The 25,173-nt window shown below is 42.7% G+C and overlaps 1 protein-coding gene across 1 annotated transcript; it reads left to right on the top strand.

Moving 5' to 3' along the window:
• The first annotated feature begins 178 nt into the window (after positions 1-178).
• LOC121897360 (zinc finger protein 536-like) lies at positions 179-25,173 on the top strand. Its single transcript, XM_042411779.1, has 4 exons — positions 179-211; positions 8,645-10,298; positions 15,816-16,751; positions 22,561-25,173. Exons 1-4 carry the CDS (start codon positions 179-181, stop codon positions 22,794-22,796), a joined length of 2,859 nt encoding a protein of 952 aa, XP_042267713.1. The 3' UTR covers positions 22,797-25,173.

The following is a 25,173-nucleotide window of genomic DNA, read 5'->3' as shown; positions in this document are numbered from 1 at the left end:
TTTTTTTTTTTTACTGTCACCTGTACAGAGTGGCACAGCCACTTTCAAAGCCTCCCTCACCCTCTGCCCCCCTTCCTCCTGTTTCCAAATGCTCTCCTTTGAAGCGATGATGCCCCATCTGTCATATGTGAGCAAAGAGAGACCATGCTCTGCTCTTCTCAATTACTGAATTCTCCTCATGCCAGCTCCGGTGGGACAGGAGGAGGAGCAGGTGGGTGGCAGTCAGTACGATCAATCAACATGAAATATTCAGCTTTGAATATACACATCATTTACTACTACTGCTGCTGTCCTTGTTAGAAACACCCCAAAAAAGAGTTGGGGCATTTGTCTGAAGCGTTTTATAACTGGGACCATGTGCTTTCTGTGACACAGTTTCTGATTTAAAAAAAAAAGAAATTGGGGAGAGGGAGTGTGTGTGTGTGTGTTTGGGGGGGTGTATTCAGGTGACACCATCTTTTTAAATGTAAAACTATGACCTGTATGGAGACTGGGGGGCACGGGGGGGATTTGAAATTATCATCATAATTGAGAGGAAATTAGGCGGAGGGAGGGAGAGTGGATGAAACTGTATTAAATGTATCGTCACAGCCGTTTCCTCATTATGCCGCCATATATTCATACAGCTTACATGACAAAGCTCTGCTTGGCAACTTTCTCCCCTGATAGAGGCACTTGTTTGAACATGAGGCACATGATTTGAATATCTGTAATCCATGCTGAAATCAACAGGCCAGATGAACTTTTTGGCACCCACTTACCACCACATTGAGTAGGATTTCCCCCCCCCCCCAAAATACCTAAGCTATTTGGACTTAGGCTTAAAATCACTTGAAAGAGAAAAAAAAAAAAAGTGAGGCAAAAGTTATTGGATTTGTCTTTCTCACACGGGCCGCAGAAATCCTGGATCTTTGAAATCTTATCAGAGAAAATCTGAACCTTTCCAATCATTCAAACTCTTCAGGAAACTTTGAATCTCCTAAGTGTCTGCCTTGTGATAATAATATCTCTGTGATGTTGCCTCATGAAATTTGCCCGAGTACCATGGCCCTAAGTATTTGAGCTATGAGGCAATACAGTGAAAAGCATAGCCCCCTCATATGAGAACACAACAGTGAATAATTAATAACCTTGCTCCCAATTCCAGGAAAACAATAGCATATTGTAGGAACACTGCACTAATTTAACTAGAGGAGAGAAAAAAAAAAACACTCGACAACTTCGACAAAATGTGGAATGCATCGCCATTGTTATAAAGCATGTCTGCATGAGTTTTGGTCTAGTTATTACAGCGGCTGCAATTTTTTCTCACTGCTCTGTAGTAGGCTATGTGTATATACAGTACTGTACTGTCGTGTTGCATGTGGTATAATGTTTTAGTGTAATGCTGTTTGCCTTTGAGATTAATCAGAACCCATTAAATACCCCTCTCTCACCTGCTGGCAGTATGTGAGGTGGAAGTGCACATGCAGGAAGCTATATTCCACAGGCCTCCTCTCTTGGCTGTCAACTCCCATTAAGGGGGAAGGTGTCATATCTGTAACACAGCTGAGTGCAGATGGCAGAGTGGAGGGGATGGCTCACCGATTTAAACAATGATTAATGAACAGAGATGGAAAACAAATTACATTGGACTATTGGAGGCAGGGAATTGTTTTTATGAAAATGTTAATTGTGTCTGCCAGGCTGATACCAGAAATGGGGGAAGGGTGGAGTGAGGGCAAGGCAGCGAGGCAACCAAGGGGCTACTGATAGGACGTCTACTACTCCCCTGGCTCAGATTATCGGCGCGTCTCAGCATGCAATGTTTAATACCATACCTTGGCTTTAAGACCTCTAATGTGCCATAACTTTCAAGGTTTAGCTTTTTATGATGAACCCCATGAAGAATTGTCGCCCACCACTGCACCAATTAGCGTTATCTCTAATAATAAGTGGTTGTAAGTGACGAGAGAAGGCGCCCTGTTCTAGTTGTAATTATTGCGGGCGGGTGCAGCTGCACTACTTAGGGAGATGATGATAATTATTTTTCTTTTTTTTTTTCATTGCGGGTTGATTATTTAAGAGCATCATACACTCATCAGAGTAATCAGGAGAGAGTGATTAGTGAAAATCCACGAGGCTAACAGCTGCCACATTAAACACTTGCCTCTGTTGCCAACACACAGAGGCAGAGGCCTTCCACAGGACAGAGACGAGCAAAAGCACTTCACCTTCAACTCCAGGACCACATGTGTTTGTTAGAAAGTCAAGGCTCAGGGCACACAGAGAATTAGAGTAAACAGAGCTCCCAATGAAAAGGCATGTTGTCGTGCATCCAAGGTCAATCTTCAATGCTTCAATTCAGGAGCGAGCTGAAGGGGAGTAAAAGTATGCTGTGGCGTTTTTGGAAGTGTGGGAAATAGAGATAGTTACTGTGCAGTGACCTTGCCCTCCTCCTGAATTCTCTCCTGTTGTACTGAAATGTGTCAGTTTTTACCGCGCTGGCTAACGAGGGCCGCTTGATAAGACACCCAAACCCAAACCGAAAGCAGTCTCAATTGGAAATGTGTGTGTGTGTGTCCGGTGTTCATGCAGCGCTGCTTGCAACTGTGTAAGGGCCATGGATGTATTATGGTAAGGCCCGCTAAACTAAGGGCTAATTCTCTTAGCCCAGATGTTGCCTGAGCACAGTCCTGGGATCCCACTGGGTTGATGAGCTCAATCAGTGAAATGATGAAAAGATGATTTTGTCCCTGTAATTACAGTGTGTAAACTACTTAGCTAGGATTGCAAAGGAAGTCATTTTCTAATTACGCTGGTACCCCGTTGTCTAATGGTGGATGTTTTGTTGTTTTAGAGAGCGCGGGAGAGAGAGAGAGAGCGAGAAAGAGAGAGAGAGAGAGAGAGAGAGCGGAAGATTATATATGTGTGTGTGTGTGTGTGTGTGTGTGTGTGTGAAAGAGAGAGAGAGCTGGGGGCGAGAGAGAGAGGAACTTCATGAGGGGTCTGTGCTGCGCTGCTGCGGCTGAAAAAAGACCATCACAAGGGCAAGATGGCTGCCAAATGAGAGTTCATTGAATTATCAGCCCAGTTAATGTGCCTTGGATTATGCTCTTTGTTTGTCAGTTTTTTTTTTCCTGTAGATGCCATAGCTTAATGAGATACTGTAAGTGGCATTACCAGGCTCCTGCTGTGATTTTGTGATGACTCGTTTAATGACTTTTGTTTTAGTGCCTCCGAGTGCTTTAGCAATTGAAAGTAGACGCATCTAGTTTCTCCTCCGTTTTTTGCCATCTCTTTTGCAGCTCTGCAAATATTGAGCATTGTCACAGATGAATGTAAAAACAAAATCATCCAGACTCAGGCAGAAGTGCTGTTAAGTTGAATTATATAGCGACAAGAGTTTGCATCGGCAATCCTGCCTTTCTTCTCTACTAGGGGAAGTTGTACTTTTAGAGAAAGCAAAACATGTCAGTATGTTGCGGACTGAAGAAGCTCAATTCTTTGAGATCTGTGTGAGTTCTGTTGGAGCTGGCTGCTGTCCTGCAGGGCCCAACCATCTGATGCAGCCTACACCATGTGGATAGGTTTCTCTTGTGCAAGGCATCCCCTACGCACCCCACACTGTTAACACACCCCATCGCACGCCAAAGCTTTGTTTGTGTCCAGAAAGAACAGGTGGTCTGTGCAAACAAGAGCAACTGTTTACACATTAGTGATTTAAAATACATTCTATACGCACGTGCCCGTGTGTTTGTGTGCTTGTGCATGGGTGTATGTATTAAAGAGAGATAGAATGTGAGAATGGGTGTCTTTGTATGTGTATGATGAGGGAGAGTTAAGGGGACAGTGTGTGTATTTCCTTCGTCTTCAGGCGCAGTGTGTGAGCGCTATTGAAAGCATCAGAGGAGCCTCATGAATGCAAAGTTTATTTATGACAAACAGGCATGCACACACTGTAATGCGGTTACAATACTGCAAGTTTGCTTTTTTTGCACACTTTACTTAGTCACTTAAAGTTTTTGCACAAATGCAAACAATTTGTTATTTAAAGTCTGTGTAAAGCAATGATAAATGTGTTCTGAGTTTCTCACACCACAGAAAAGTGTGTAATCAACCACCCAGTTAAATTTGAATAATTAAAAAAATAGCAAAGTCTATAAAATTAGTTTTCAAAATCGTGCTAAAATAAGCAGTATTCTCTGCTCTGAAAAGCTGGGAGAGTGTCTGCTGAAGGTGCTGAAACTGAACAGCCTCTGAGTTAACAACGCTCATACCAAACTCCTGTATAAAAATACACAATTTAAAATAGGCCTTGTTTGTAGGTTTAAGGCAAGCATTATGGATGATATTTTAAAAATAAAGTAACGTTAGGAACCACTGTTTAACTCGGCACATACTTTGTAGGTAAATGTGGACTTGTTTCAATAAAAATTGAAACAAGTAAAAGTAAAAGTAACTTAAATGACTAGTTGACAAGCGATCCATCACCAATCATTGTTATGTTAAATTGTGTTTTTTCAATGGAGTTCGGTGCACTTAATGTTACTTCTCTGCTGAAAAGTCCTTGATGACTTCATCGTGGCCATCACTCTTGGAGCAGTCGCCTCTCACGTAGTGCTTTTGGTGAAGTGCTGCCCGGCAAATGCTCTACCACTGGCTGGGGACCTCCCAGCTGCACAGCCGGTACTGAAGTTGAAGTGGCAGTCAGTGACGGCTGCTGCTGGCGCCACATCAGTTGATTCTACCTGTCCTCCCAGCAGAACAGCCGGTGCTGAAGCCGAAGCCGCTGGCAGCTCCACCCGTCAACAAACGCTTCAGCTGGGTTTAAAATAACTCTTTGAGCACTAATGTTGACCGAAAATGGCCCCATTCACCAGTAACAGCAGATTATCCAAAGTGAATCTCAGTAAAAGTTTGTAAAACTATCCGGTGTAAACTGATAAATCGGTCAGCCAATATTGGCCTTTTACAGATATATCAGTCAAGCCCTACATGCTAGTAACTCTTCTACATCATCGAGCCACCATTTCAGGCCCTTTTTTCATTTCAGCGCTCTAACTCCACAATTCAGTACCGGATAGTTCAGTCTTTTCACGTTTTCAGCAATTATTTTCTAACATGTATACTGTGTTTAAAAAGTAATCTCTGATTTTCCTTTACACTGACTTTAAGAGTGAATTAGAAGTACTGACATTTAAGAAGTTTTCTTGAAAAGTTTGAAGAAAATGGTTGAATGACTCGAACAGGTACAAACACATCTGGTCACCGCTAAGCAAGCCTGCTGTTTTCAGTCTGACTTGCAGTCGCTATACCCTGTAGCTTTTAGGACAGTATATTGCCAGAGGAACATATTTTCCCTCTGTTGTACTCAAGGCCACTAATCTGCATTACTGAGTGAGACAAACAAAATTAATCGAAAGCCTCCTTTCACTTAACATGTGGACTAGCTGACTCCCAAATAACCGCACATCACCACTGCACCACATGCAAGCCAGATTTATTTTTACAGGGACGAAGCCAGATTTTTGATAGTTGTAAAAGGAGTGGCATAGATTTACTGCAGCCACAACAAATGTGTATGTATTCCTTTATGAGTTCTTTAGCTATTACTCACAAGGAGCTAGTTTGTCAGTGCTGTGTATGCTCTTTCTGTGCTCTGTACTCCTGCAGTAATGAATGGTGCTGGTTAGACTATTCTGTCTCCGTCAGGCTTTTGGGGGGGCCTACAGAGAAGCTCCTATAGGCTTTCATTAATCTACTTGTCAGAAAGTATATGGGTGCTATCTTTTGTATGGGTCACGGTGGGCAGCTGTGTTACCAGTGCCCTCTTCCTTGTACAGACTCTTCGTCCTCTGACAGGGCAGTCCACAGGATAGTTGGCTGGCTGATTTGGTGGGTGGGTGAAGTGAGACACAGGGGGCGTAATGCATGGCACTTGGCTTTGATTGTCTGCACATAAGCCTGCTCTGTAATAATGAATAAATTGTCAAATGCAGACTGGGAAGTCAGGGAACTCTAGGAATTTGGAAAGTCATGTTCTTGTGTCATCCCGGGTGATTTTGAATTATATATAGATATTCTCTTAGTATACAGGTTGCATTAGAGGGATTACTACGGTGCATTCATAGGCTTTTTCTGCTTATACCAACCAAACAGATTATTAATGCTTTGCCACTGCTGTTAAAAAGAAATATGCACTTCTGATCTATAAATTTGATTCATGTGTTTCATTTCAGTGTCACCTCACTATGGATTTACAATATTGTCCATCCATCCTAGCTGACAATACACAGCAGCTACAAAGTAAAAATATTACATCTCCACCCTCTTACAGATTAAATACTTTACAGAATCCATAACCTGACGGCGGTAAAAATAAATGTAACAATGTTTGATACTGTCAGATCTAAAATCATCCAGAATGCACAGCTCCCATTGCTGGTTTAAATGTGTATGTGTCACTTTTTTTTTCTTTATTGCCTGTGCTACATCACACCTGCTCCTTGCTTGTCTACTCGCGGCCACACCTAAGAGGCGCTACTGTGACATGATGCTTAATAACACTCAAGCACTCTCTCAATCTCCACCAAAATAGCCTAATCCACTCTGACAGAGAAAACACCTGATGGCCCTGCACGCCGCTCCCATCTCCACCAGTTCCTACATAACCAGAGTCCACGCACACAAGCACACACGCACACATGCGATGAAGGTTTTATGCCGTCTTGCTATGCTTAGTTAATCAGAGGAATACCACTTTAATAAATATGAAGTGGATCTAGTGTATGCTAATATCATTCGCTCACTTTCTCCCTGTCAGATATGATTAGGTCAGGTCTGTATCCTTACATTGATCTCAGCTCAGAGCAGAAATGCTGCTCACACCAGCTATAGCTGCAAACATGTCACGGTCTTTATCTTTGTGGTTTTGTGCACAGCATTTTCATGACCTATGGACCATAGACAGCAGTAGCAGCAGCAGCAGCAGCAGCAGCAGCAGGTGGCTGAGACTCGCTTTCAGACATTTTGTTTGGGAGATCAACACTTACATTAATTAAGAGTTTCTTTTATAAGGTTTTAAAATAATGTTTTGTTTGGGTCCCTCTCACTCTCTCTCTTTTTACAGCTAGAAGTGACAGACAGGTAGGAAAGAGAGCCTGTGAATTTCTCACAGTAATGCAGTAGTCAGAGTTATTTCATGAGAGGCTGCAGACACAAAGCCAGTTGAACTTGAGTTTGATCAATCATTATTGATTGGGTGCAGCCTTCAGATTGGATACACTGTACCACATTACACAGCCAAGGCTACAGTACAGTAATGACATTAATAGAGGCAAATGCAATAATAGTTCAAATTACCGTAATCCTTGAAAGTGGGTGGGAGGTGGGGGGAACAACCACCCCCTCCCACCCCCGTTCTGGCATGACCACAAAGGAATTCCAGGTTAAGAAATATGAAGTGGATCTGGTGCATTTTCATATAATTTACTCCCTTTTGTTTCTTGTCAGATATGATTAGGTCAGGTCCATATGGTTACATTGATTTTGAGAGCAGACACACTGCTCACACCAACCACTGCTCCTGGCCTGCCAGCTCTTTATCTGTGTGGTTTTGTGTACATCATTTTCATGACTGACTGAGGCTGCAGTCCAGGATGATGTAAGCCTGTGTTAATTCAGTGTGGACAGTGCCGGCTTTGTTCTGTGCCCTTTGGTGCTGCTCTAGAGCTGTGCAGGGCTCGCTTATGTGACCTCTATCATTGTAGCACAATGTGAATTTGAAGCTTTGTTTTGCTGCTACAGTTGAATCAAAAAAAAGAGAGGCAGGGGAAAAGTGAAGCATATTTTAGCTTTCCATTTGGATATTTTTCCTTTAACTTTAGTTTGCATTTTTGCATCATTAAGTTGTTTATTTTCCTTAGTACTCCTGTGACATAATTATCCTAGTAAAGGTTTTATTCAAATATGCAATAGACCTGCTGAAAAAGCTTAACTCTCATACTTTAATCTTTTTTTTTTTTTAAGCTTTTCAGAGATTTGTGAAATGCAAAGGAAGGGCAAGTAGAAGTAGACAGTCTTTGATGTTTGTGCTGCCTTAGTATTGTGTGTCAGTAGAAAATGAGATCAAGACAAAGATTTTCACCTTACCCTTTAGTAAAGATGAGATATTTGTTGAGGAAGCCTTTGTGGTTATACTTAATCAGCATTTTTACGGTCTCCAACAATAATCTAAAACCACAGGTATACTTAAAACAGGATGAGGAGAGTCAGAACCTGCTTTGCTCTATTTCCTGACCTATTTGTGGTGCATCACTGGCATTATACATCAGTTGCAAAAGTACAAATTTACACATTTAATTGACAGCACATAACCGTACTGACATTTTACTCATCTGTTCTTGTGATTTTCAAACTAGATAGTAATGTATTTGAATACTTTCTTTGTTTTGGGAGAATTTGAATGCGCTTAATGTTCTCTTTGTTCTCTCTGTAGGTCTGAGCTACAACAAACAGACATTTCATCTGAACAGCATGAATCCACATCCTGTTTCAACTGAATAAGTGTAAACAGTCAGCATACAGTTTACTGCTAACCTCCGGACTGTCCCGGATAGACACCCCTGACCACCATACTGTAACATCGGCCAGTCCCTGAAAGGACAGCTTCATTACCCCATCCACCCACCCAATTAGGAGCCAGATGGCGCTTCTGGCCAATCAAATCATGGATCCAAGGATTCTCAGCAGTATGAATGGGAGAGTGGAGCTATCCCAGTTCTTGAGGGTTACCAATCAAAGCATCGTATCCCAGGTAAATTCTGCGCAGGATGACAACCGCAAGAACAGGAAGTATCCTTGCCCGTTGTGTGGAAAGCGCTTCCGCTTCAATAGCATTCTTTCCCTTCACATGCGCACACACACTGGCGAGAAGCCCTTCAAGTGCCCATACTGTGACCACAGGGCTGCACAGAAAGGCAACCTGAAGATACACCTCCGTACTCACAAGCAAGGCATTCTGGGCAAAGGCCGCGGGAGGATCAGGGAGGAGAACAGGTTGCTTCACGAGCTTGAGGAGAGGGCGATTCTAAGGGACAGGCACATGCGTGCCAGTCATGTTGGCCTTCAGCAAACATCTAATATAACCCAACTTCAAAAGCCACAACCGCCCCCGACACACAACCAGTTCTTAAACAACTCAGTCGCTGTAGAGAGCCAGCCACAAACATCCACATCCCCTGACGTGACTACCATCCATGATGAGCCCATCCAGCCCCCACCCACAGGTTTCAGATGCTCATTCTGTAAGGGGAAGTTCAGGAAACAGCAGGAGCTTGAGCGCCACATCCGGATCCTGCACAAACCCTACAAGTGCACCTTGTGTGAGTTTGCAGCCTCACAAGAAGAGGAGCTCATTGGCCATGTTGAGATGACACATATAACTGCTGATTCAGGCCCAGGACAGAAGCCTACGTTGGGGGCCAGTGATAAGGGGAAACCCGCTGGTGAATTCCCCTGCGAGGTGTGTGGCCAGACCTTTAGTCAGGCCTGGTTCCTCAAGGGTCACATGAGAAAACACAAGGACTCTTTTGAGCACTGCTGTCAAATCTGCGGCCGTCGTTTCAAAGAGCCCTGGTTTCTCAAGAACCACATGAAGGTCCACCTCAACAAGCTGGCTGCTAAGAGTAATCTCCCTGCTGAGCACAACACCTCTGTAAACATGAGTAATCTAACCCAAGACCATCAGAGCAACCTCTACTCACAGTACATCTCCCGTATTCACAATCGGTTCCTCACAGCTGAGAGAGCTAACCAGACAGATTATCACCAGATACTTGCCACAGCAGGTGTTGACATGAAGGTTAGGGAGATGTTAGGGAGGATGATTTCCTCAGGTCCGGGCCCTCTGACTGATGCAGAGAGCTCATCTTTGTTGGGCTTAAATCATCTCCACCCTCCACTGAACTCCACTAGTCTGGAATATCTGCAGAAAGTCATCTCCAACAGAGATACACTAAACAGCAGCAGCAGCTACCCAGGCTGGCAGATCATGACACCAGGGCTGCCTGTTGAGCAGCCAATGTTCAATCCTAAAGACCAGCAGCAGCAGCGCTCCTCCTACCTGCCTGAGAGATGCCTCCCTGCAGATGATGGGAAAGTATGTCTCGGTGACCCGGACGCCAACAACATCAGCAGACCCAGCAGCCCAGGCAGCCTGAGTCATCATGGGCCAACAGAGATCATCACAGAGACCGGGAGCTCCCACTCTGGCAGTGCCCTGGACCGTCAACCACAATCCTCTTCTCCAGCTACAGGTAACTAAAGGCTATTGTAAGATTTTGTTAAAAGGGGCACTCCACCGATTTTACACATTAAATTCAGTTTACTCGACCTAAGGAGTACTACTTAGTACAGTACCAGTTAACACAGTTTTATAATGTCTCTGGAGAGAGGCTTGGAAGGGTCTAATGAATGACACTATCCAGTTGGATTTTATTGGTTTTGGTTTTTCAAGCTTAATCCTACTCGGGAACTAAAAGTCAGAACATTTTGGGCTCTGCAGCTTTGATTTTGCATTAACATTCTTTTTTAAACATTTAATTATGCTTTATACTGTAATTGACAGTATAAAGTAGAGATGCTGGTTGAAAATGTGGGGAGAGACAAAGAGGGGGATGGATTCGGACCAGGGATGTTTCAGTTTCTGTGGTACGTGTCTTAGCCGTGACACTCTTACCATTCTTTTTTTAAAGTCTCAGGCAAGTATCACAACTTTAAGGAATTGAGTACTGAATCGCTGGAGTACCCCTTCAATATTTTGTTGGTTTATTCAGCATGATTACATGTTTCTAGTATGAGAATCTATATGAGTTTGGGCTATTGTAGACCCACAAACAGACATAATTACAGCACATTAAAAAGCTTCAGATATCACATGTAGATGTAACAAATGATCAAATTAATGCATCTCATAATCTTTTATATATGTTTTCTTTTTTCAAAATATAATAGCTACAGTAAGTGACAGCTGTGGCTTCATCTTTCTTCCCACTTAGTGTAGGTGGACATCAAGTGCAGGGTCAGCAACACCACCACAGATATTACTGTCATCCACAAGGACTTTGTCTTCCTTTTAAAGATAATGGCATCATGTTGAATTGTAGGGATAATTAGTACCCTCTATTTTATATCCGTCACATCCCCACCCCTTGCCTACGGGGGCACAAGATGTTAATGCATGCCATCTGGTGTTTTTAATGATTTGATATATACCACCCAGTGATTTTTATGATTTGATCTACCACCTGGTATTTTTATTGATAGTCTTCTGTTCCACCTGGTGATTTGGATGATTCGGCTCTCTGGGTAAATGCCTTTCTTGTCATGGCATCCTGCTAACATGTTATCATGAGCCTAAATTACTGCTATAACAGCGATGTTAAGAGAACAGAGGAAAAATAAATCCAAACTTTGTCCTGCTTCCTCTTAGCCTGTGACTATGGTTATTTTCCTCAAGCGCTGGAGTACTGCTGTTATGTGCATCTAAGTCTGATGCGCTCTTGCGGGATTTGATCCAGTATCCTCTTAAATGATGTCCGTGTAGCAGAGATAAATGGATCAGGTCTAATCTCATTAGATGTTTTGTTTCCATATTGTACACACATACTGGTATCTGCATATTTACATGTAAATGCTCGCGTTTTATGGCCAAATCCCTCTCTGGTTGCTCTTTAAGAAACATATTCAAGCTCTGTTGTTTTTACTTTCCCTCTTCTCCCCTATCTCCAAGACCATACGGTGTCACTTCCAGAAACATTTATGATAGCTGGCTAGCTTAGGATTTGAGTGCACACAGTTCTGGGATGGCACATTCAGTATCAGACTCTAATTTCAGTCAATATTAAGCATGGAAACTAATTCATTGTAAAGGTCAGGCGTCATTGCTTTAGTCAATGATGGATCCGGCAGGCTCTCTCTCCCCCTCTCCTCCTCTCTTCTCTGTTCTTAGTCCTGTGTAATGGTAGACTCACTCTGGGGGCTTAGCACCGCATTGTTTAGCTCTGACAATATATCCCAGAGACCTCTGCAGCTGCTCCCTGCGCTCACAATGACAGATTAATTAACACAATCACACACTGCTGGCCCTGGCTCAACACACAGGTCTGCTACGGGACAGATAGGTAAATCCTACACATATGGAGAACACGCACCACTTGATGAGGGTTTAATAACAGGGATAAGTTTTTTCAGAGGTGGGGGGTTGTAACTGATCAAGTCTGTCTGTCTCGATGGTTGGACGTGGAGGGAGAGAGAGAGAGAGAGAGTGTTTTCTAATTCAGGAGAGCGGAGATGCTGAGGAAGAATTACCACTGCCAGATGTTCAGCTTGAGGAACATTGATTAGTCCAGAATTACTGGCTGCATTATTCATAGTCAGCCTATGGTGGTCATGAAGTTATTGATGTTCTCAATATGGATAGCAAATATAGTACAGTCATGGCTGTCAGAGTGAGAGACGGCTCCTTTGCTTGATACATTCAGATACAGTGCCGGATTTAGATTTTTAACTACAAAGACCCAGCATCTTAAATTAGAGATCACGCTCTGGTTTTAAATAGGAGGCGTGTGTTACAAATTACTTCTCTCAATATCTAATCAGGACAGATTTGAAAATGCACTTTGACTTTAATTATAATCTGAGATTAAGAATAACGACTCCTCTTAAAATGATAAACTAATGAAGGGTGCATGCTTCAGGCCTCTGACCTACATTGGACCAGTTACATTGCAGCTCTGAATAAAAACATGCCTAACAAACATAAAATGCCCTGACAGTTATTAATTAGGCCCATTCAATACTCTTAACCTCAAGGTCAATGAGCAGACACCATGTAATGATGTTGTCCCCACATGTGTTTTGTCCCTTATTCCCTGCTTTTGCACTGCTTTTACTGTAACAGCCGAGAGAGCCTGAAATGATAAGAGTCTGTGAAACTCTTGACGGTCATTTGAGCAGTGGTTTACCCAGAAACACAGATAAAGCACTTTTCATTCGGCTGTTCCTGTTACATCAGTCTTTTCTCTGTGATTGCTGACAGTAAAAGCATCTTTTAACTAAACGGCTCCTTATCTGACTCAGTGCTGTGTCGAGCTTAACAAATTCAGCTCTTATTCAGAGATCAGAGTTGGTATGACTGGTTTGTCTAAACTGATTACCTGTTGGCTTTTCTGTCTCCCTCTCACTTCTGTCTTTTAATCCTCTTTTTAATTATTATTGCAGATATGAGGCTCAAATTAAGCTCAAAATGCTTGTTTTCCTAGCATGCAGATAAAAAGATTTACCCAGGGAGTTCTGAACACCTGCCTTGAAATATTGTTCCACTGTCTCCTGAATGCCATTTGGCTTAATTGACTTGGAAACGTCCCAAATGCGTCATTGACTATGTGGTCTAATTAATATTAATAATATATGCTATTATAAACATCAAAGAACATCTGGTGCCCCTGTTTTTCTCACCAGTCTTGTGTGTGACTCTCGCTCTCACTCTGTTTCATCTTAAACCAAACCAGCCACCATGTATCACTGTTTTGCATTTCAGGTGCTTGATTACATATATAGAAAGAGCCCTCCAAAGCCCCACTGTATATAGACTTTGATATCTACAATATAACTGCCAAATGCCTGTGTAAGCATATAGTATGTGAGTCCGTGATTGCATTGACGGTGATGTATGGTTGTAAATCTTAAAGCCTATTTCCATATGAAATGAATCACTTGTCCAAGCCCAGCTGCATGCTTTTCCCAAAGACACGGCTCACTTGAGGCATTTATTTATTTATTTATTTACCTTTTTCCTCCGCCTTGCACATCCAGTAAGGGCGGATAACTCATACGCATCACTTCATTAGATGCTCTGTGTTAGGTGAGAGAGGCTGGGGTTTGTAATGATGCAGTAATTGGAGTTTTGGTTGATAAATCTAAGCTCTAAAATTACTCCCCTCACATAATGTGAGCCTCGGCACTGTAAGTAAATCTTAAACTGATTAAGTTAGCATGAACCAGGCAATCACAAAGATGGCACCCGTCCAAAGGAAGAGAAAAAGGCAGAGTCTTCAGTCTTTGTGTTGTTTTACTGCTCTCATGTAGGCTGGCAAATGGGTTTAGGAAGGTCCATGCTGAAAGATGAGGTCAGATATATGTGTTTTCTGCATTTGGAGCTGACCGGTAATGTCATCGTAATTTAAGCCACAGAATAATTGAGATATATAGCGTGTCTGAAAGAGTTCCATTAAGCTGTTTGGAATTTTTTTTGTCTGTTACTGGAGACAAGGGTGTGGCACTGTTGAAGTCTTTTTCCCGTTCTTGCACACCCACGCATGTCGCCGTGCACATGTAATGTACGCAGACATTAAATCAAACATACTGTAACGCACTGTATCCACACACACACACACACACACACACACACACACACACACACACACACACACACAAATATATATATATAGTACAAACAGGGATGAATGTCTTTAGTTCAAGGACACAAATTTACCATTTTAGCTGTGATCTTTCCAATTTCATTAGGTTCAGCTCTATTTAATTAACACGTGGGTGTTATTTTACGGTTTTATAAATTTTAAATATTAAAAAACAGCCTTCCTTTACTACCATTCAGCGCACAATTGTGGGTTTTTCTATTAAAGTTGGAAACAAAGTAAAGTAACAACTACAGATCATTAGATTTAGATTTACCTCTGAGAATTACCTCAGGGTCAGATCTTGAGGTGTATGAAATTGATATTTCTCTGGCGGGGATGAATCACTGTTGTAACTCAGATATTAGTCCATTAAAGAAGAACAATAAGGCATCAATATGCATAGAATTAAATTAATGGTGGTGGGTTTATCTCCCTATCCCAGACGCATCCCTAAAAGACACAGTATAATGTATGACCTGACCTTCAAATGCCAGGAGAGTGTTGGGCAATAAACTGCCAATATTTGTGGCTTAATGGCGTCGGATGACTTTTACTGTAATTGGAATGGCAGCGAAACAGCTGGGCTGTTTAAAGACAGTGCAAGGCTGAGGTCTCAGACAATCACTAACTCAAAATGGTCACAGGGAGTGTGTTTAACCCTGGAGGATGTTTCTGTGATAGCTAAAGGATTAAACTGTAGGTAAACAGACATTATATATTACCTGCAATTAAAAGTGATGGTGAGCAGGATCAAATCTTGTTTCCAGATGGATATTTTTCGCAGGCTAAAAGGAGAAAAAATATCCTTTGTCATTCTCCACAATAATACACTTTGTACTTTTTGAATTATGCTCTCGACATGCCATTTTTCAAGTATGAAGCAAAAATAAACTCAGCTACAGTACATGGTGCGGTTAATCAGAACTGTTCACATGTTGGACTTTGTTATTTTTGACTGGGAAACCCACTTACTGGTTTTGATGGAATGAGGTTCTTGTCTGCGACATCTGCCTTGTTCTAGTTGCTTTACAATTTCACTGTTTATTATTTCTGGAAGAATCTTGTTTGGTGTTAACATCTTTGGGTGTATTTATTGCACATGGTGGTGGCGTCCATACTGTAAAATGATGGATCACTGGAGCTGAAAGCTGATTACAAGCTTGATTTACTGCAGGGCAGCGCTTAAATCATTCAGCTCAGCCTGGTGTGGGATTGCAACATTTTTCATGTGTAAACAACAGTTGATGGTACATACTTTTCTCAGAACAAAATGCTCAGTATGCCTCATATACTCATAGTTTCCTAATTTGATTTGGATTGTATTATGTTTTTTGCTGTTATTGTCTGTGTTAGGTGAGAAAGTCTACAGGTGTCCACTCTCCAGTGACTACACCGCTGCACAGACTGCCTCCCTCAGTTTCCATCTGGATCGCTACCACTTCCCCCACTGGCAGAACAACAGGGATCTATCCTCGCCACTGCAGCCCACCAGCAGCAGCAGCTCCAGTCCCAACCCCAAGCTCAGACCCAGGTCCAGGGAAGACTGGAGCCCAGTTACAGGTCACTACCTTGCTCTGGAGAGCCACAGTGAAAACACCTTGCTCACCAACAAGCAGTCCGACCTCACTGACAAAGATCCAGTTGTAGACAGCTCTTCATCTGGTCAAACCAGGAAGTCCCAGTATGAGCCTTTAGATTTGTCTGTCAGGCCAGAATCTGTTACATCTCACTCAGCCATGTCTCCTGCTGTACTGGTGCAAATGTCTGGCGTTTTTAGTAATGGACTGTCCTCCTCCATCACCCGCCAGCTACAAAGTTACTCCAATGCCACAGCTGAACTCAGTGTGAAACCTGCATATCAGTGTGACCTTTTGGCGCAGGGAACAGCAGAAGAAGAGATGAATACACAGAATGCAGGCTCCACGGGTCACGATGGTGAAGGTGAATTTGAGAAATCCGAGCAAGGGAGGGAGGATGCAAATGATGACGCAGCCAAGTGGAAGATGCTGAAAAACAGTGTCCTCGAGCCAGAGGAGACAGGACAGGCCAACGCTGATTTCCAGGGTCCTGGAGAGAAGCACGATAAGCTGGGACAGTGGGGCAGAGCTGTGGCTGATTCTCCCATCTCCTCTCTTGAGAATTTGACTCCAGGACAGGCCAATCCCCTCCAGCACCAGGGTAGCCTGCTCTCCTTCCTCAGACCCCAGGGGAGCCTGAGCAGCACACCTGCAGGTGCACAAAAAGCCGCCCTGAACGGTGGGGGAAACATGGAGAAAGATGTTGCATCAGGTGAGCATGAGCTTATATATCATATATGTTAAATGGAGCCGTCACTGTTACCAAGATGTTGTCAGTACTGTCTTCAGTTTTGAAAGTATATATTGCCACCTAGTGGACAAAGACTGGTTGTTCCTCATCTTGTTATCTTCTTTCAGATGCTCTGTACAGTTCCATGGCATCTGAATGTCATTATCACAGATGGTTTGATGGGGAATATAACAATATTACAATTGGTTAATTTAATGCTTTATATATGTGGCTGACTGTTTGTTTTGTATGCATGTGTGACATTGTCAGCCACAAGGATGCTGCCATAGAAATCCAAAAGAAGTTTTTGGCAGTATCTCAGCCCTCATCACCTGACAGCGGAAGTGTGAAGAGTGAGTGTGAGTGTGTGAATGAATCATTCCAATTACGAACAACACACTTCCCTTATACTTATAGCACTTATGTTTTTTTTTTCCTTGCCAGATCTTATCACTGATCTCAAATAAGGGCTAAAGAAGACACAGGTGTGTGGCACTGATTACCCCTACACTTTAAGGGATGATATAATCTCCTTGTGTGATAGGTTACAAATCGCCCAAGCCAATGGAGCCCACTGATGGAAAGGCTTAAGCTCTTGTGCTGGTGTGATATGCTTGCTGAGTGCAGATTTAATAATGCTGTCTCTCAGGAGAGGGAATCCAACAGCTGGGGTCTTTGATATGCATGTATTATGAGTGCAACATGATACACCTTCCCTCTGATCCCCCTCTTATTCAGAAACTCAATATGTTCATGTGAAAGACAGGAAAGTGCCTGTCAACTCCATTAGGGATTAACATCTGTTCCCTTTCTTTATGATTCTAACAGCAAGATGTAGTTTTCTATTTGATTGTACAGATGGTTATTATAATATGCCGAAAAGCACCCCTCCCCTTCAACTCCTGTCGTAGCTGTCACACTGTTAATTTTTCTTTCTTTCTTTTATTGCATTTAATGCCATTTGGATTAAAAAAAATTGATAGGATTTAGAAAATCTGGCAGTTTTGATTTGCCTGTGAGCAAACCTCATGTTACAAATTCCTTCAAAAATATAAGAACAATGGCAGCAATCAATCAACCATCTCTTTTCCAAAGAAGCAGCATATCATAGCCACAGCTTTTTTTGGGGGGGGCGGGGGGTTTCAGCAATCTCATCAATGCACTAGTAGCTGCAATGAGTTATTTCAAGCATCCCTTGCCTTTTGTTTGCTGTAGTTTGATCATCCATATTTTTTTTTCTCTCCCTGAGGAAGTAGATGTCAAAGACACAATAAACACCTGTCAGTCAAACGGGACACTGAGATGGGTAGCTGACATTGAGAGTCCGTTGAGTGTCCTCTAAAACTGAGCTAAGCAGGTGGCCCAGCAGCCTGTCCTGTCTGCAGTGCTGACCAGGTGGCTTTGTCATGGGGCTGTCTCCTGTTGCCCCCATCCTCTCCATACTGTATGGCACGTCGAGTGGCATGGTGACATATTGCCGGGCAGTTTGGACATGGAGTGATGTGTTTGTGATGACAGTTCAGGTCGGCTCCAATGTGCCAGCAGTGGTAATTGGCCAGATGGTGACCTCTGGTTGAACCTGTCTGCATGCTCATTAGTCTCACTGAGCCTTCCCTTGTGTTTTAAACAGCATCTCTCTTCACTGCACTGCTTTGATGAAACCACTAGATGGCAACATTTACCACTCTAAGATGCTGTGAAGCTTATAAATGTCTGCACCAGGTATTACGGCATGTATTCATATTTCATAGACACAATTAGGACAACTATGTTTGATAGTAGAGTCATGTAGCACCATGAGGTTTAGAGGATTATCTAACTTTAAACCAGTTAACCAGTTAACTAAACCATTATGATCTGACATGAGATCAGGCCTCTCAGACGTATGAGAACAAGTGAATATGAGAAGATCCATAAAGAAAGGATTATGAATGAAAGAACACGGATGACAGAGAGAAAGAAAAGGCACTGATTTGAAAGGTTGAAAGGGGTGAGTCATTATCTCATTGTCTGACCTCTGTATACCCTCCGCGGAGAGGGTGACAAGAGAGCGAGAGAAAAGGGAGAGAAAAGGAGAGAGAGAAAGATCACCATAGATGGAGATGGATGGAGCGACAGCGAGGTGAAAGAGGAGCAGTAGTGCGGATGTCTCCATGAGCAGATGTCGTTTGAGGGCAGCGAGAGGGCAGCGCGGCCTGCCTTTGTGCCGTGCTTCTCCCCATAGAGATAATGAAGGGTGGAGCACTGGGAAGGATGTGCAGTCATCACTCACTGTCTGTGTGCCATCAGAGCTCAGCCCTGTGTCATCCGTCACCATTCAGCTCCTCTGGCCCCCGTCGGCCCTGCCACTGTCATCATGGTCATTATCTCACATAACACACTCTCACCGCACACACACACACACACACACAAACACACATGAATGCATGCATGCAGGTGCAAACATATAAATGGGTACAACTTCACACAAATATGCAAATATGCAATATATGAGTGTCAATGCTAATAACAGAAGAAAACTTTAGAAATACAAACAAAAGAAGCCAAAGTTCTCAGTTTTAACTGTTGACTAAACACAAACTGTTCAAGAACAAGAAACAAAAGCATAAAATTGGCAAAGTTGTGATTTAAATAAGTAAATATCTAACTAAAGAATACATAACTACTACAAGTCAGTGTAGACGTTTAATGCCAACTTTTAGTAGCAATGGACACCCTATTATTGCAAGTTTGCAAAAGGAACAGTTTGACATTTTTGGAAATCCGCTTATGCTATTCTCTATGTATGTCCGTAAATATGAAGCTACAGCCAGTTGTCTTAGCGTAGCACCGTGACTGGAAACTGGAGGGGGAAATAGCTAGCTTGGCTCTGTCCAAAGGTTAGAAATCCACCTACCAGCTCCTCTAAAACTCCCTTGACACATGACATTTTGTTTGTTTATTTCGTACAAAATAGAAGTGTAAAAGAGCAAAAAGTTGTGATTTTGAAGGGAGTTACGTATATAAGTCTGAGGTAAACATAAGTTTTAAATGATCATTCAGGTTTTCAACAAACCCTCGGGTTAGTTAAAGTTTTTTTCTGTTTTACTGGCAAATAAAGTGGTCAAGTCTGATCATATGATCATCTCTCTTGCCCTGTCTGGCTTTGTTGTAGTAATGTCGACGGGTTCCCAGATCTCAGCCATTATTTGGTAGTAAGAGTGTTATTATAACAAACATAACAATGGCTTAAACTACTGAAAGATGATCTAAGTTGTTGTAAATTGGAATTAACCTTTAATACAGTCCAAGGTCAGTACTCTACAGAGTCAAAGTCAGTAATCACTCATTCTGTTTTTCTTTTACTATTGGCATATCATCTATGTTTCTTTCAACACCACACAATCCCTCCCCTCTCATTTCCTGTCCAGCCTATTTGTGCATCCGTGCATGTGTACTTGTATAGGTGTGCATGTACTCTGTGTGTATGTGTGCGAGTGTGCGGCTGGTTTTAAGCTGTGGCTAGAGCAGCCTATGAATGGAGGATCATGTGGTGAAGAGATGGATGGCTCTGAGCCCACTGCTGTCTCCTCTAATTGTAAAATATTAGTTACATTAGACTCTGGCCTGTGATTAATGGAACTTATTTGGAGGTTGCCCTCTCTTGGACCTCCCCTCTCCTCTGGTGGGAGGAAGAAAGAACGGCAGACCCAGGAAGGAGAGAAAGAAAGGCGATAGAGAGGCAGTGAAGGGAAGACAAGCAGGGCAACAACTGCCTGATGTAGACGCGAGACCTTTTGGCTTATTATTAACTGACTTTATGAAAGCATAATAGGCTACAGGGTTGTTCACATCATCTGACTGCATTTGCAAGATTTTAACAAGATTGAGGGAAATCTGTTCCGTCACTCAAGTCACAGTAGATGTGTGAAATTTGGGAAAGTGAGGTGACAGTTTTACAGTTCTGTATGTGCAAGACTGCAACTTTAAAAACTTTAATTTTAAAAGGAAGCAGCATTAAAGTTTCAACAAGTGACTTTAAGACATACACTGAATCAGAGCGTTTTTTTTCCTTTTGCTGTCCACCCCCATTTCCTGTTTTTCCACTGTCATTGATTGAGGCTCGGATAAGTTGAAGTGAGTCAGGTGGAGTTGAACACACGCCACAAACTGCTCTGTGTACCTGGATTTTGACAAAGCTTTTCTTTTACTATTGTTCCTTCCAGACAGCTCCCCCCTCCTCCCCGTCATGCACATACACACAAACACACAAAACCCTCTGTGCCATTCTGATGATATTCAGATGTGTCAGGCCTTATCCTCTCGCTGACTAGTGTGTGAATATGTGTGTGTGTGTGTGTCCTTTACGGCCATCAGGTTATTATACACCAACAGATGGAGCATTACCTTTTATTGCTCACACCTTCTGTGAATTTTCCCACTTCCCCCCCCAAAAAACACCTTTTTTATGTAGATGTGAAAGTGAGCGTTCAGCTCCGTGCAGCTGTCTCGGCTCTGATGAGGAGCATGATAGAGAGGAAGAGGCGAGGGCGGGGTGAAAAGGCTGAGACAGCCCTCAGTTTTTGGGAAGTGATGTCAAATGACATCAGCACATAATGGTTTACTGTAACTATGAATCACAGAAAAACACATTGAAGTGTTAGACAGAGGGGAAAAGAGAAAGTCATTATATGAGGTAACATCTCAAAAATAGCACGGCAGTGAACAAGGACACATGGCTGTCTAGGTAGAAAGGTAAATGAGTCACCCAGTGCAGTTTTGGTTTTGATCTTAGCAACACCTTAAGGCTTTGGTGTCATACTGATTTTTTTTATTAAGGTCAGATAAACTTCTGGAAGCTATTAACGTTTTGCTTTGTTGTTTGTATCTTAAAGGTACACTGTGTGCTGTGTCATGTAGGTTCACAGCGTTTGTAGTGGAGTTATGTAGCGGCCGCTAAAGAGGGGGACAGACAGGAAGTTTTGGCATGCCTTGCCTCCCAGCTGCAGACGTCTGTCATTCCTCAACTCAACACTTGTGCGTGTGTTTATTTGTCTGTGTGTGTGTGTGTGTGTGTATGTGTGTGCGTGTATTTGTGTTGTGAGCAGGAAATATGTTACAATGAATTAGAACTTGCTGCCCTTTTTTGTAAAAACCAGTCAGCCTATGATTTGTCACAGTGTTTTGGTAAAGTTGTGGTGTTATAAAGTGCTAATCATTTTTTTAAACATTTTTCTACAAAACCACAGTGACTGTGGCACGCCATAACTAATCAGAAACTTGCTTGAACCCCATTGAAACGTGTAAACTCTAAATGTAAGTGTGGTCTTGGTTTCCCCCTCTGGCATGTCAGAGCCTCGATGTCAAAATTGTATCTTCTCACCTGCCAACATCTGGTCCAGAATACTGGAAAAATGACCTGCCAAAAATTATATTTAGTATCCAGAATTATAACATACATTTCAATCACACCCTGCTCATTTTCACAAAGCTTATATCATAAACAAGAAGCAGTACAGTATGAAATATTCAGAGAAGTTTTGTCTAGAGCCAGATCCACTGGTTTGCTTTGATTTGATTGGCTCACAAAGTAGAGTTGGGACAAGGTTTGAGTGCAAGCAAGCAGTATAAACTGTCAAATGATATAATCTCAAAAGTCATCCAATGGAAGCTGATGCTCAATGATTTACTTTTGACTTATATTGCTACATTTGGCAGAGCCTGCAGAGGTTAAATTACTACAAACTATATCAGCATTTGTGTTAAGTTTGGCTTCTCAATTTGGATTTCTGTTTTTCTTTTTCTTTTCCAGCTCGAAAGCCATTCCAGTGCAGATACTGCCCCTACAGCGCCTCCCAGAAGGGCAACCTGAAGACCCATGTCCTCTGTGTCCACCGTAAGCCCTTTGACAACAGCCTCTACCCAGACCGCCGCCTCCGGCGCTCACACACGCCCCAGAGGCCTTCAAGATTGCCCCCAAGCATCACGGGAGACAATCGTGCGCCAGGGAGGGACCAGATCGGCATGACATCGCTCTGTGGGACTTGATGTTGTCATGGCAACAACAGATACAGACAGTTATTATTATTGTTTTAGCGTCACCTCGGAGGGGTTAGGATGATTGAGATTGTTTAAAAAAAAAAGTTAACAATAAACCTTGATGTACATTCCAGTGTTTACTTGAAGAGCCACAGTATGTATTTATCTGTAGCAATGAAGCTGCCTATAATAATAAAGTCCATTGTGATGTGAAAGTGTAGCAAGGGTATTTTAGAGCCGTCCATTTTGTCAAAAGTGTCCAAACAATTTACTTGTGTTTACATGCATCTATCAGTTCAACACTTGTCTGATAGGGAGAATGTACCGTGCCTGCCCGAAGCTCTTGTTCTTTCATCCAGTAAATACCCTGTGTTACATTTTTGTAAATATCGCTCGATTTCCCTTCCAGTCCAGAAGTCTTGTCTATCTGTCAGGATATGGTGCCAGATGTTCGGGCTGTAATCGCGGCAGATGTAATGAAGTAGAATGTTGCACATCGGAGCTTCCATTTGTTCTGGATTCCACTCCAGGGAGAAAGCCTCTCTCACATATAATTATTGCCCATTAACTCCTATGCTTCATGCCCTCGTGCTGGAACAATGCTCAATTAAGAGGAACCAAGGAAATGGAAAAACTGCAGAGATTCATTGATAGTACATTCAAATCCCTTTTTTTCTCTACTTTTTTTGAAATTTTGTTGAACTACTCGAGTGTGTGTGTGATTTGTCCACTAGTGTAAAATAGGCCCAATCAACATGGCTATTGTGTGCCATGCGTGGTAATTTTAGCATGATCCGGGCTGCCTCAGCCTCCCGTGCCAACAGTCTGCCTGTACACCCAGAGATCACCTTGGGCAGCTGTGTGCCTGTTCAGCCGGGCCCTTGTAGCCACAGCGATGTGACTTTGACTGACAGTCAACCTGACAACTCCATTCATGCGCCACCTGCTAGCTGTCAATCAGGGCGGCCATCCTGGGGCTATTGACGGAGCTGTCAGCCTGTGTGAGATGTGTCTGTCAAAGCCCACCCACTCCGCCACTCTGTCTCCCTGCCTGGGCAGTCTGACATTCGTTTGCTGTCCTCCTTCCACCCTTCCCTTCCCTTCCATCTCTTTCTCTTTCTTCCACTCTCTGTCTGTCTCCTGCCTGTTTCCCTTCAGAGACACGGCAGCCCCTTAATCCCCGATCCAATCACAGATTCTTTGGGTACACATTTGTCATCCTCAAACCCTCTGGTTTTTGGAAAGGAGTGCTTTGCAAACACTTCTGCAGGTGACTTGGGCCTGATATACATGTGGTTTTTATCACAGCTTCTTGTATTTGTTCGTACCCCGTCAGCCCTTAATGCCACTGTCACCAATCCTTTTTCTCCTCTTTTTTTCCTGCAAGCTTCTCTCTCTGCCTTCTTCCTCCTCCTCTGCTCAGTCACCCTTCATCTCTCTACCTGACAGGTGACAAGGTCTGGGCCTCCAGCTGACTGGCTAATCGGAGGCCTGTCATTTCTGTCAATACTTCCAGAGCCATGCCAAGCCAGATCAGACCAGACCAGACCATCTTCTCAGTTGACCAAGGGCACAGAGTTTTGCGGGTAGAGGAAGAAATGCTTCAAAAACTCAGAGCTTTAGAGAAATTCTGTCACTTGTACCCCTCCAACAGCCCTCTGGATATGGATCATCCCTAAGGCCTCATCCTGTCAAACCTCCTAATTAAGCGCAGTTTCCCTTAAAGCAGGGCCCTTTAATTAATGCTGGAGAAGTTTGTTAATTACCTCTAATGGTGATGAATGTTTTAGTTAACGTCTCACTACCATAGTCAATGTCATACTCAGGCTTTTTGCTGCTTTGTAAGGGCTCATCTTTCCAGTGTGCAGCCCTGTTCTTTCATAATTCGCAGTGTTTTTTATTTGCTCAAGGACTCATCGTATCATCAAATACAGCTTTATCTACAAAGGCAGTTCGCATTTTATCAAGTTCTGCCTTCGCAACCTGATTGGCCTCACAGACAAGTGAAATACAGAAATTCCTGTATTTTATCCACTAAGCTTTGGCTCACCTTGACCTTTTGCTTAGAATGACATCCTGTTTACCTGCAGTAAATCAATCCTCATTCTCTGACACCTATAAATAACCCTTCTCTGGAGAAAAGGCAGGCATGCCATGTCACAGACTGTCAATGTGGGGTTTATCTTTGTCTAAGATCAGAATTTTTTCATTTTTAATTGGTGTCACGTGAAATTTTGATTTGAAAGTAAACTTTTGACACGCTAATTGGCTACAAATATTGTTCTGTCCAACCAGTCTTTCTATCATTTGTTTTTCTTTATGTCCATCATAGAAATGATCACCAGCTTCTTCATTTTTCTTCTTCTTTACCTTCTCGTCACTCTCA

This window comes from Thunnus maccoyii, chromosome 5 (genome assembly GCF_910596095.1).
Source record: "Thunnus maccoyii chromosome 5, fThuMac1.1, whole genome shotgun sequence".
NCBI lineage: Eukaryota > Metazoa > Chordata > Actinopteri > Scombriformes > Scombridae > Thunnus > Thunnus maccoyii.
The sequence above is the reverse complement of the archived record's forward strand: the minus strand, read 5'-3'. Positions and strand labels throughout refer to the sequence as shown.

Excerpts from the sequence above, each read along its gene's own strand:
- LOC121897360 (XM_042411779.1), top strand. The coding sequence starts at position 179 with ATGCCAGCTCCGGTGGGACAGGAGGAGGAGCAG. Across the intron at positions 212-8,644 it reads TGGGACAGGAGGAGGAGCAG|GACAGCTTCATTACCCCATC; the intron begins GTGGGTGGCAGT and ends AGTCCCTGAAAG. Across the intron at positions 16,752-22,560 it reads GGAGAAAGATGTTGCATCAG|CTCGAAAGCCATTCCAGTGC; the intron begins GTGAGCATGAGC and ends TTTCTTTTCCAG.